Source organism: Opisthorchis viverrini (genome assembly GCF_000715545.1).
Source record: "Opisthorchis viverrini unplaced genomic scaffold opera_v5_66, whole genome shotgun sequence".
In the NCBI taxonomy this organism is placed as follows: Eukaryota; Metazoa; Platyhelminthes; class Trematoda; order Opisthorchiida; family Opisthorchiidae; genus Opisthorchis; species Opisthorchis viverrini.
The window spans coordinates 1,108,099-1,118,707 of record NW_008751723.1 but is presented as its reverse complement, the minus strand read 5'-3'; the positions used below and the strand labels follow the sequence as shown (position 1 = coordinate 1,118,707).

General features: G+C 45.8%; 2 protein-coding genes across 2 annotated transcripts in view; one reads left to right on the top strand and one right to left on the bottom strand.

Annotated features, from left to right (window-relative positions):
• T265_04201 (hypothetical protein) overlaps positions 1 to 3,979 on the bottom strand; it is a gene marked incomplete at both ends in the record, with an annotated part of 53,070 nt that extends 49,091 nt beyond the window's left edge. Inside the window, 5 exons of the mRNA XM_009168883.1 lie at positions 3,327 to 3,403; positions 3,450 to 3,530; positions 3,573 to 3,629; positions 3,680 to 3,886; positions 3,923 to 3,979. Of these exons, the coding sequence (XP_009167147.1) occupies positions 3,327 to 3,403; positions 3,450 to 3,530; positions 3,573 to 3,629; positions 3,680 to 3,886; positions 3,923 to 3,979 (479 nt within the window). The remainder of the gene's footprint in view (positions 1 to 3,326; positions 3,404 to 3,449; positions 3,531 to 3,572; positions 3,630 to 3,679; positions 3,887 to 3,922) is intronic.
• The window catches only part of T265_04200 (hypothetical protein), a gene marked incomplete at both ends in the record, with an annotated part of 15,173 nt that extends 5,327 nt beyond the window's left edge, over positions 1 to 9,846 (top strand). Inside the window, one exon of the mRNA XM_009168882.1 lies at positions 9,637 to 9,846. Coding sequence (XP_009167146.1) covers positions 9,637 to 9,846 — 210 coding nt within the window. The remainder of the gene's footprint in view (positions 1 to 9,636) is intronic.
• Between the last annotated feature and the right edge of the window lie 763 nt (positions 9,847 to 10,609).

Below are 10,609 nucleotides of genomic sequence, written 5' to 3'. Positions count from 1 at the left end.
GTCATTGTTGTACGAGGGCTGGGATACTGCCAGGGCGCCCACACCTAGACAGGAGGACGATTAGGGTCCTCAACCAAAGCCTTTGGCTCAAAAGCCTAACCGCAAGGCAGCGGTGTTTGGCGGGAAATGCAAATGCATTACCATTTCTACGGAAAAAGTCGCCACATGTTCCAACCCCCAACCTGGAGGGCCAGGAGACTGTGTTCGTCAGACCTCTAACCATTGACCAACCTGGATGAGAGACTGGTAAGGTCCAGTCTCTTCGTGACGGCCTTCACACATATTCTGACGAGGACGGCCAATCCGAAAATGGCATGCTTGCGCATGCGGTGTGTTAATGCAACTGCTCTTCTAATGTCCCAGTTGCTGCAGCTAAAGTAATATATGAGTCCTCCATTAAAAGATTGATAGACGTACTGAACGGAAAGCATGAAACTCCTTGGAACACAATTCCCTGTTTAAACATCTGACGTCCTTCAACCTGAAGTAATAATGAGCCTCTCGGTGCAAAAAACATGTTGATCCGCTGGATCGCCTGCTATTGCGCGGTTGAATAAATTGAATAAAAGAATACACTACGCACGGTTATTTATGAGAGTGAAGACAACCGGCTCCAGTGAGCAACATTTAACAAGTTCAGCCCTTCTCCTTAATAGAGACAAATGTAGACTGTCCTCAACTTCATGATTTGGCGACAGGTAAAATCTATTGCACCCTTGTTTTGTGGATTGTTTTATGCATTTTCGGATTTGCGCGGATCGAAAAGAACTTACTGGAAGCATGTTTGTCAAAATATCCTCATTTTTCTAAGCGGGAATCTTTGATATCTGATATGCCCAATCACGATAGACCAGGGTATTCACACCACAGCATTCAGGACCGTCAGAGTGGTCCCATATATGCGACGGCCCAAAATTTACGCTTCCAGCTTCGGTTCTACTCGCCTACAATGCGGATGTCGGCACTGCACCATTCTTACCTATTTTTGAACTTCCTATTTACATAGCACGAATCGAAAGTTGTTTTCTGATAAATAAACTCGCCCGCAGAATAGGCTGATCTTAACGGGAGACAACTGGATCTCATGTTTATGATATGCTTACACTGAATGTGTCGTAAAAAGGTCGCGTTGTGTTTAGGTTGGTACCACATTCGAGATGTCGCGGTATATTTACCTGAAGGGACATAAGGTTGCTGAAAACTCTTCGACAGCCAACGACCGGTTTCACCCTTCGAAGAGCTCATCAGGTAAGTGAAATCCCCGGAATTCCCGTTAACTTTATGTTTTGCTTGGACCGAAATCGTGTGCGCAGTTCGCGAAATGCACTATTTCGCAAACTCATTTGGTTTTAACAGAGGATTTCCCGTTTATGATCCATCTGGAATCCAATTGAGTCTTCCGTTAAAACGAAGTTAGTTTTCGCCATAATTTCAGTTCTAGCAGAACACAAAACTGACAGATATTTCGGAGACTACGCTGACTTGCTGAACCCGAAGAGGGACGAAATCGGTCATGAGTTGTCGAAGAGTTTACAGCAATCTTATGGGCAGCGCTCCTTCTAGGTAACTGTCGTATGTATTTCCCTAGATGTTTGTAAATAGTGTGGTAGAATTCCGGACAGAACCCCCGGTTTTTGAAATCCAAGTTGATTTGGCCTCCGTGCGACTTGAGCTGGCTTGACAACGGCTGCTGTTTTCGTAACAGGTTGATTTTCCATGTTCCAATTCGCTATGGGTATTATGAAATGCAAAAAGACAAAGGCGCACCAACTACCGTTGTAAAAATAGCACACGAGTAGTCTATGGTTTGGTGTCCAAGCTCCGCCCCGCATCTGATGGGAGGTGAAGTTTATTACGGAAATTGTGGAACTGCTTTGCAGTGTTCGTTTGCTATTGTGTGACAGTCAATGAGTATCCAGGAGTATTCAAGAGGACGAGTGCCAATGTTCAGTTTTTAAAGACTATGTTCATATGAGATGGTCACATTCCTGTCTAATGGCTTGTAACTGCTTAGTTCGTATTTGCTAATGTCTTCTCAGCGAAGGGCCTTCTTCCCTTGATCGTCAATATACGTATGAAAATAGAAATGGGGAGATTAGTATCTTGTCATCTAAAAACGATCTAGGATATAACAAAATACTTCCTCCTTAGCATGATTTTAGAAACATACAACCAAAGTCGGACGGAAAATAGACGAAAAAAAAACATGGAAACCATGTCTGAATCTTAGTCGTTGACTTGCAAACATACCATAGGCACAATTCTCACATATAAGGTCACTACAGAGGAGCCAATTACCCCATCGTAGATTTCGTTGTGTTGCCATGCTCCATTCTTCTTTGTTATGAAGCTTTTGAACTGGAATGCATGCAGTGGTGGGGTAAATCCGGATAGCTCGGCGCATTCACCCATCCAAGAACAATCTTGGTTTCTTTAATCACAGGGAAAGAATATTGCGACTGAACAATTGTCTTCCATGAGATTGTTATTGACAAACTTCTAGTAATCGATTGGACACGGTGCCATCATATTACTGTAGACGTAAATTACGGATAATGCTGAGTGATTGCGTGACCCAACGACACCCGACGTTCCAACCTCAGCTACAGAGACACGCGCACGAACTTGCGAATGGTATTCATTTTAAACCAAATCGGGTTGCACGGAAGGCTCTCATTAAAAAGGTAAAACTGAAAATCCTACCGATAACCGATTCCGAAAGATGGACCCGCAGCAGCGGAGTCCTTTGACTTTTGGCGGAACCGGCCTCGATCTCTGAAGTGTGATGAGAAAAATCCCAAAAGTGATTTGCAACCCACTCGTATTAGTATGTGGTCGTAATGACCGAATTCGCTTGACATTCTCAGCCATGAGGGAAAATAGCATTGTGATGTTTTGCGTGCGATCTTACCATTAGTGTGTTTCCCGGGAGACGTTGGAGTTGTAACAGGCACCAAAAAGAGGTTGTTTGATCAAACTTTTAGAACGGCAAATTTTGGGACGTCAAAGATGTTGTCTATACAAAAAGGAATGTTTTGGCTCTCAAAAGAATACGCTAGACGACTTGGTAATACAGGAGTGCAAGATAGAGAACTCCATATGTTATGAGGGCTTAGCATGGTCACGTAAAACGAGGCTCGTATTTTCAGCCTGCAGCCTCTCGATAACCTCGGCATTCTTTGGCTTGTGACCAAAGCTGATTGGGTAAACATGGTAAAGAAGGAAAGTCATGATGCATTAATGAAATCATGGTGCTCAGGCAACCGTACTTATTGCCGCTGCAGCGGGCTTGATGATACTGTAATGAAGTCTACAAAAAAACTCACAAGTGATCTGGTATGGCCTGGAGTGCTGTGCTTTTGTCTCGAACCGTAAGTTCAAGATTGCCCGGTAATATCGAATACTACAAGAGGTGATAATGGGTGAACGTGCCCAAAAGTAATACAGACTTTTCTATGCAACTTCAGACGTCCAATTAGAAGTCGAAAAAATTGAGCGAGTGGGTAGCTATGGCTGATTCGTTGAGCTTGCTAAACCGGCGGTTGATAAAGACATAAAAATCTTATATTTACCCATGAAGCTTGAAGCTGCCAAAGCTTTGAGGCATTTCGAATTCCATCCCCGATGCACTAGAGAGCGATTAAAACGATGATACATCAATCCCGTCAATGAAACTTACTTCAGAATGTCCGGAGCGGAGGAGTTTATAAACTATGTACAGGAACTTCCAGCATAAAACTGGACTGGAAGAAAGTGGACGATCTGAGGTCAAAGTGTAGAAAAATTTGGAGGAATGTTCTTCAAAAGTTGCTAAGATGATGGCTCTAACATGCTTCACTTTTGGTGGCACATCCTTGTCTGTAATCGCCTTGTTGATATGAATTGCCTGAAGAGACCTAAAATTGAATTTATTACAACTAACCTGCGGCTTTAGATGTAGCCTACTGGGATTTGGATTCCGCCGAAGAAAAGAAGTCATTGGTAAACGACGTGCAGATAACCAATAAGATCGTTTTCAAATCGGTTGTGTAGCAGCACTGATCGAGCTATCGGATAAGGAAAACGGGCAAGCACCAAATACTCGAGCACACAAAGTAACGGTCGAAAATCCTACAGAAACGGTACGCATAATGTAGGGTTTCACGTGATGTTAAGGCATACACATGCCCGGTTAAGGACACATGAAGACTAAAGCGGAAACTTTTGCTGAACAGGTAGCAATAAGATGACTCAGTGTTTAGAGCGCGAAGTTACTGACCGGAAGATCCGTGTTTCGAATCAGACCTCTGCGTTTCGACTTCCCTTATCTAGGCTTGGGCAACCTGGCAGTATCCCAACCCTCTTGCTTCCTTCGGGTGGCATGGCAGCTAGGCACCGAAAGGGTGCTACAGCTGAACGGTAATAAGATCAGAAGTACATTCTTAGGCGAAATTGAAGAAGATACCTGGGTACTTTACTCCGAGGATGACAAGGCACTTCTCGTGTAGCTAAGAAATTAACTAACAAAGATATTGTGCTAATCCAGTAGCACAACGGAATCTGTATCACACAAAGCACGCAACGAACGTCAATCCGGTACGGTTCACCTGAAAACATCTTTGCGCTAAACGAATATTTTGTAACAAGGTAGGTTAGGAAGTAAAAGTAAGATAGGCAATGGCTCGTGATATATGAGCAATGGGACACTTGTTTTACCTTGGACACTGATACTCGCCTTTCGACCCATTCCTCCCGATTCGTCAGTGACCAGAGACTAAGCTGAACTCCTAGGATATTCTACCCCATATTCAGTAGTCCCATAAAAACATGAGAATAACCCAAAAGTAAATCCCCCACCTCCCGACCGGTCAAAGAACACAGCACAGATTAGTTTTTCACCCATAAACACTGTACCCACGATAACCGCTTCGGCACAGGAGCGCCAAGGGCTGGTTGATTAAACCGTTTGTCAGTGGCACCAAACACTGGTGTGTTCAGTACCGTGGCCTCCACTAAGAAAGGCGACAGACCTAACCGACTGGGCTTACTAGTTGTGGCTTTCAGACCTTGTCTCGATCTCCAGCTGCAACTCTGGAGTGGATATCGGACTTTGACGCGGTAATGATCCCACGGGCTGGTACTACGTTCCACAACTATGCTAGGAAGACCGAAGGGAAGCGGTTAGACCAAGAGTATCGAGGCACCGTGCTACAAGTAGTCGTATTACGACGGTAAAGTCGTACTGCTATTTGTGATGAGTGGGAAGGTAGTAAATTGTTTTCTCCAGATGACCAGCATGTCCATAATCATGAGAGTAGCAACGCTGTCTATATTTGAGGGAGGACGGGTTAGAAAAGGTCGGGCCTAAAACCCACCATCACTTTTGACACTGATGCTTCTTCCCCGTACAACCACAAAATTTACTCAAAACATTAAATTCAACAGGCGGTCAGTCAGACAACCTGAAAAGAAACTGATAGCGCAAACAGCGTCTACTTCGGTTAGCTCCCATTTATTTGTAATCCACACCATTCTGAAAAGTCATTTGTGGAGTAGGCGTTGCACTGAGTTCCAGAGCTGAACGGACTAAATTCAGCTGAACGGTCCTCTTTGCATCGTTCGGTTATCCAGTTCGATTAAGTTCAACATGAAAAACGGTGCCTGTTTGCAGTGTCGGCATGTGCCTCGACGGACTGCGGTTCGGACACCGAGGACACTTGCTGTTGATATTTATCCGGGCCCGTTATTCAACCAAGAAAAACTGTCAGTATCTTTCTTGCAGACGATATGAATGTCCAAGTAGGTCGTCTGAACTCCTTGGAATCATATCTGGACGGTCACTCCAGAGCTAGTGTTTGCCGTATAGACAACAGAGGGCGACCCCCCCCCCCCGGTTGTGCGCTGACCACCAACTGTTCTTGGCCAGCATAAATTTTCAAAATAAACGCAGTGTAACTGACTGAAAGTCAACCGCTGACCCGATAAGATCACGTGCCTATCGGTCAGCGGTGGTCACACTTCAAGACCAATGTTCCTTATGGGATACACAACTTAATTTCGATCGCGCCATTGTGCGAGCACATGACAATTCGCTTTCCTTCGGACCCTCACAAGCTCGCAAGCAGCACACCAATTCACCGTCTTCGGAGAACTACCATAAAAACATCGTTCAGTTGTAGCGCTTTTTCGGAACCCAGCTGCCCTGCCAGCGGAAGGAGCCTACCACATCAAGTGTTGTCGGGCAAGGCTGCTTTTCGATCACTGATATCGCGAACTCAGACATAACTACTTTTGGGTCTGATGCTAGCACAATACGGGTGATAGTAAAAAAAACCCAAATTATTCTGCCTCGCGGTTCGGTATGCGTTTCAAACCTGAAATGTGAAGTGTGACTGTAAGACTGGGTGAGCTCGAACCCGGACCCCACACTTGCGGATAAGCCGATGGGGTAGTGGACGAATTCCTCTACCCGGCAGCTATATCGGAACTGGTGGCCTAGCCAAAAATGATATTTCCATCCAGATCTGGAAGACCGGAGTAGCTTCTGTGAACCTTTATTGTATGTGACGCAGACCTGACATCAGTTTATCCATCAAGCATCCAGCTTACCATCCTATTGTGCGCTCCTTAGTCTTATATGGGTTAAAAACCTGGTCGCCGCGCGCTGAGGATTTAAAAAACTTCGGCGTTTCAATTAAAATGTTCCTGAAGTATGGTCTAAGCCTAATGGGAACACCGGATCAGTAATTCTGAAGTACGTCGAAAGATTTTCTGTAAGAATAACTAACCCATGATAGATTAACTCTCCGTTTGTTCCATTCGCTGGGGCAAGTAGCCTCAAGTGGTTAGAGTGCAAATTTACCGACCGGAAGGTCCGTGATTCGAACCCGAGCTCTGCCTCTCGACCTCCCTATCTAGGCTTGGGCAACCTGGCAGTATCCCAGCCCTCGTGCTTCCTTCGGGTTGCATGGCAGCTAGGCACCTGAGGGATGTTACAGCTGAACCATTTTTTACGGTTGCATTCGCTTGGCTAAATGCTCCATATGTCAGCCAACCAACCCCACCTGAAAGCTCTTTTCGGATAGGGATGTGCAAACGATTATCAGCAACCTTAGCCGCGCTCGTTATTGACGTCTCCGTTGGTGGGCAGCCCAGGATAGGACACATCAACGGTTAGAGATACTGTTCGACATCACGCCTCAATATGGACAGAAGTCCGGAGGAGCACCTTCCCAATCTGCCTGTTACGCGTTCATCGTGCGCGACATGTAGGCAGTTCTTACAACCGAACATATGCATTTCACACTTCGTTGCCAGATTAAAAACTCGCTGACATCGGGTGGCTCCTACCTAGCAAATGGTTGGGCGAATACAATTCTGAGGGCTGAGCGAATCACATGGCCGAAACAGTGTAACCTGTACGGTGTGAACGTGGGATGGAGCTCGTCAAACTCATCGGCTTTAAATAGTGGAAACGATTTTAGTGGTTACAACCGCCACATTCCTGTCCACCGATGGTCCTGAAAAGTGGGACTGGACAGCTACGTACTGGAGGCAGTAGCTAGTATCGCTTACTGGCGGATGCAGGATCCTGTAATTCAAGTGGCAGTGGACTTTTCATTAGGGTCAGACGGGGGCTATGCATTTACGACATCTCGATCGGGTGATCCCTGCCGTTCTCTCCAAGCTACTGTGCATCACCTCGGAGTTTTCAATCAACCAGGAGGTAATAACCGACGTTGCTTAGCTGACAGACCATTGCTTGGTCACCTCTGGCTCGTTTTCACTCCCTCCGCCCAATGGTTTCACGAACTCGGTTCTCCCAGAGAGTCAGTCGGTTATCATGCGAAGCGCGCGGCCAGTCCAGCGTAACATACTAAATGCGATCAGCTCAACTGTCGTGGGCCAGTTATTCCTTCCGTAATACTGCACTGGCTTCATTCGTTCATCGGTCTGATACTCCCAAAGTAGTATTTTACGCAGAAGAACCACCGACGGACACGGTACACTAACACCAAAACCGGCTCAAAAACCCGCCGCAGGCAATTCACACCCAAATTGAGTTCGCCGAAACTATAGGGCTTTCGAAGTTGCTATTTTAATGGGGAGTTAGTCTAGTCAATTTGCACCTTCCCGTGACATGTTGCACGTAGCAATTTGTTTAAGTGAGCGAAATGTCAAGGTCATTGATCATCGCCGATTTACATTTTTTGTCGGGTGAGGCGACATAAAACACGAAATCGCACTTTAACATGTTTTGGCGTTCTTCGGTGTTCCTGAAGAATAAAATAACATCTTAATGCAAATGCCACCCTATAGGATCAGTCGCAGGCGTTTGTTTGCTTTAGACACCTCAGATTTAACAAATGGGGTATTTTTGTTTGGTGAACCTGCTCACAACACACTTTCCCCATGGCTTTCATGTTCCATTAAGTTTAATAAAGTTAGATAACAGCACAAACTTGCAGTGGTAGTGCGAGGGACATCTGTGGATGATCCCCTTTCCCAGATATACATAACTACCTTGTAGATAATACAGTGTAACGTGATAGCTGTGAGCGTCCTTCCTATTACAACTATGACGTTCTATAGGTGGTTATCACCATAAAGCGCTCACCACGATGACGGTAGCCGTTGTTTCTCCTTTCGACTGCCTATTGTAGCTGCTGGATCCGTGTCTATGTGCGACGCTAATTACGGTTCCCCACATATGTGCGGCAGCCCAATCCAATGAGCGACGACGGCCCCTTGTACTCGTATCTCTACTAGTTTTCACTCACCTCGAATACCTGTTGTAACTGCTAGGCCCGCGTTTATGTGCAACGTTGATAATGAGACTGCAGCTGTGACCAGTAACGGTCTTTTATACCCCTAACTATACGCGATACCGCTTGTCCTCGCTAGCTACAGTAAACATCGGTGCAATATATGTGCCGACCGGTAAAAATAAGGCCTCAGCTATGAGTGATAGCCACATCTGACACCCTGTTATACTCACAACTGTACTCGAAGTCACCTAACCTAGCTATTTATCGCCATACTCATACTTACTCGATACCGTTTATGTTTGCTACCTTCAGTAAACATCACAACTGTAGTCGACGTAACCTACGGTGGCTACCTATGGTAACTGCACATACTCGTAGCCTACCATAATGCCCCGGCAACACATAATAGACTGACCCAACGATCAATGGTTGTCATCACCTGTCAAACTGCAATCACTACCCAATTTGACAGCTCACTCCCAACTCCTACTCTTGATTGTACCCCCTCGACCACTCCCTCCATTACCCGAAACAATGCGCTATCGCTCATCTCGACTACTTAGCGTAACTGCTATTCGCGGTGCAGATTATGAGGCCTCACCTATGCACGGCAACGTAATACAATGGCCAACAACGGCGCTCCATACGCATAACTCCACGCGTTGATAATGCGCCCGCCATTAATTTACGAAAACACCATTGGCAAATTGCATTTTATTCATTGGCATCACTGCTATAAGCTTAATTGGTAGTCGCTCCGTTTTTCATTTTCTTAAGATCCACTTCACGGGACAAGAATTCTGAAACGAAAAACGGGCAAGCAATTAATCTTCGGGAACAGCATTAAAGCGTTTGGATGTAATGTAATTTTATTCGTTTGCTTACCTAGTGGTTCATAATTCCCTTTAGTGGGATCACGGATAAATGTGTGGTCGTTGCGGATTGCCATGGCTTCATTGATTCGGCATTTGAGGCATTCGAGTTTCACTCCCCGAATTTCTCGGCGGTCACAATAATAAGTGGTGTGCACTTCATATTCGCGCATTATCCATTCGCTGTGATGAGCGACCTTCTGGACGGCATGCTCCAGGCCATCTGAGTAAGGCACGCACCTCTTCAAACGCCCGTTCGTGTTCTCTAGGCGGTTGTTGGTCACATTCCCTAAATGTACCAAACCACGTTGTGCATGATGAGTGATGTGGAGCCAGGGGGCAGTCAAACAAGAGACAAAACTGGGATCTGTTCTCCTCAGGATTTGTAAATCGTACCGAAATCTACGCGATTGTTTGGTGCATAGTTACTTACTCCGCTGCATTATCAAAGCGAATCATGCGGTGAAATATGTGCCGACTGCGGTTGGAAATTGTCTGCAGAAGTTACACCAAAGCAATAAAACTTACGTGTTTCCGGATGGCTTGCCCTGCGTGGAAATTGCACAGCATTATCTCGCGGCCTAATACAGCTTCGGCAGCCCGCATCTGCGAAGTCATCTTGTCCATGACGAACGTTTTAACTTCATAGCGTCCACCCAGCAGCATCCCAACTTGCGCAGTGACGCAAAATGGTCGCTTTCGACAAAGGTATACATTACGGGTCGACCGACACCCATGCCATCCGTCATCGGGAATGTGTAAAGCTTGTACCTTAACAGCGAACATCAGGGGCTCTAAAATTATTTACCCAAGACTGTTAGTACCGTGTGTAGCATCAACGTTTACAACGTCCGGAAAACGTCTAAAGAGTGCCATCTGCTACGTTCGAGAAAAGCACAGGTGACCCTCCACTTGCCATCGGTGATGCCACGGTGACGTGTTTACTGGGTATCTGCCACCCTCTGATTCCAACAGCAGCACGAGACCGCA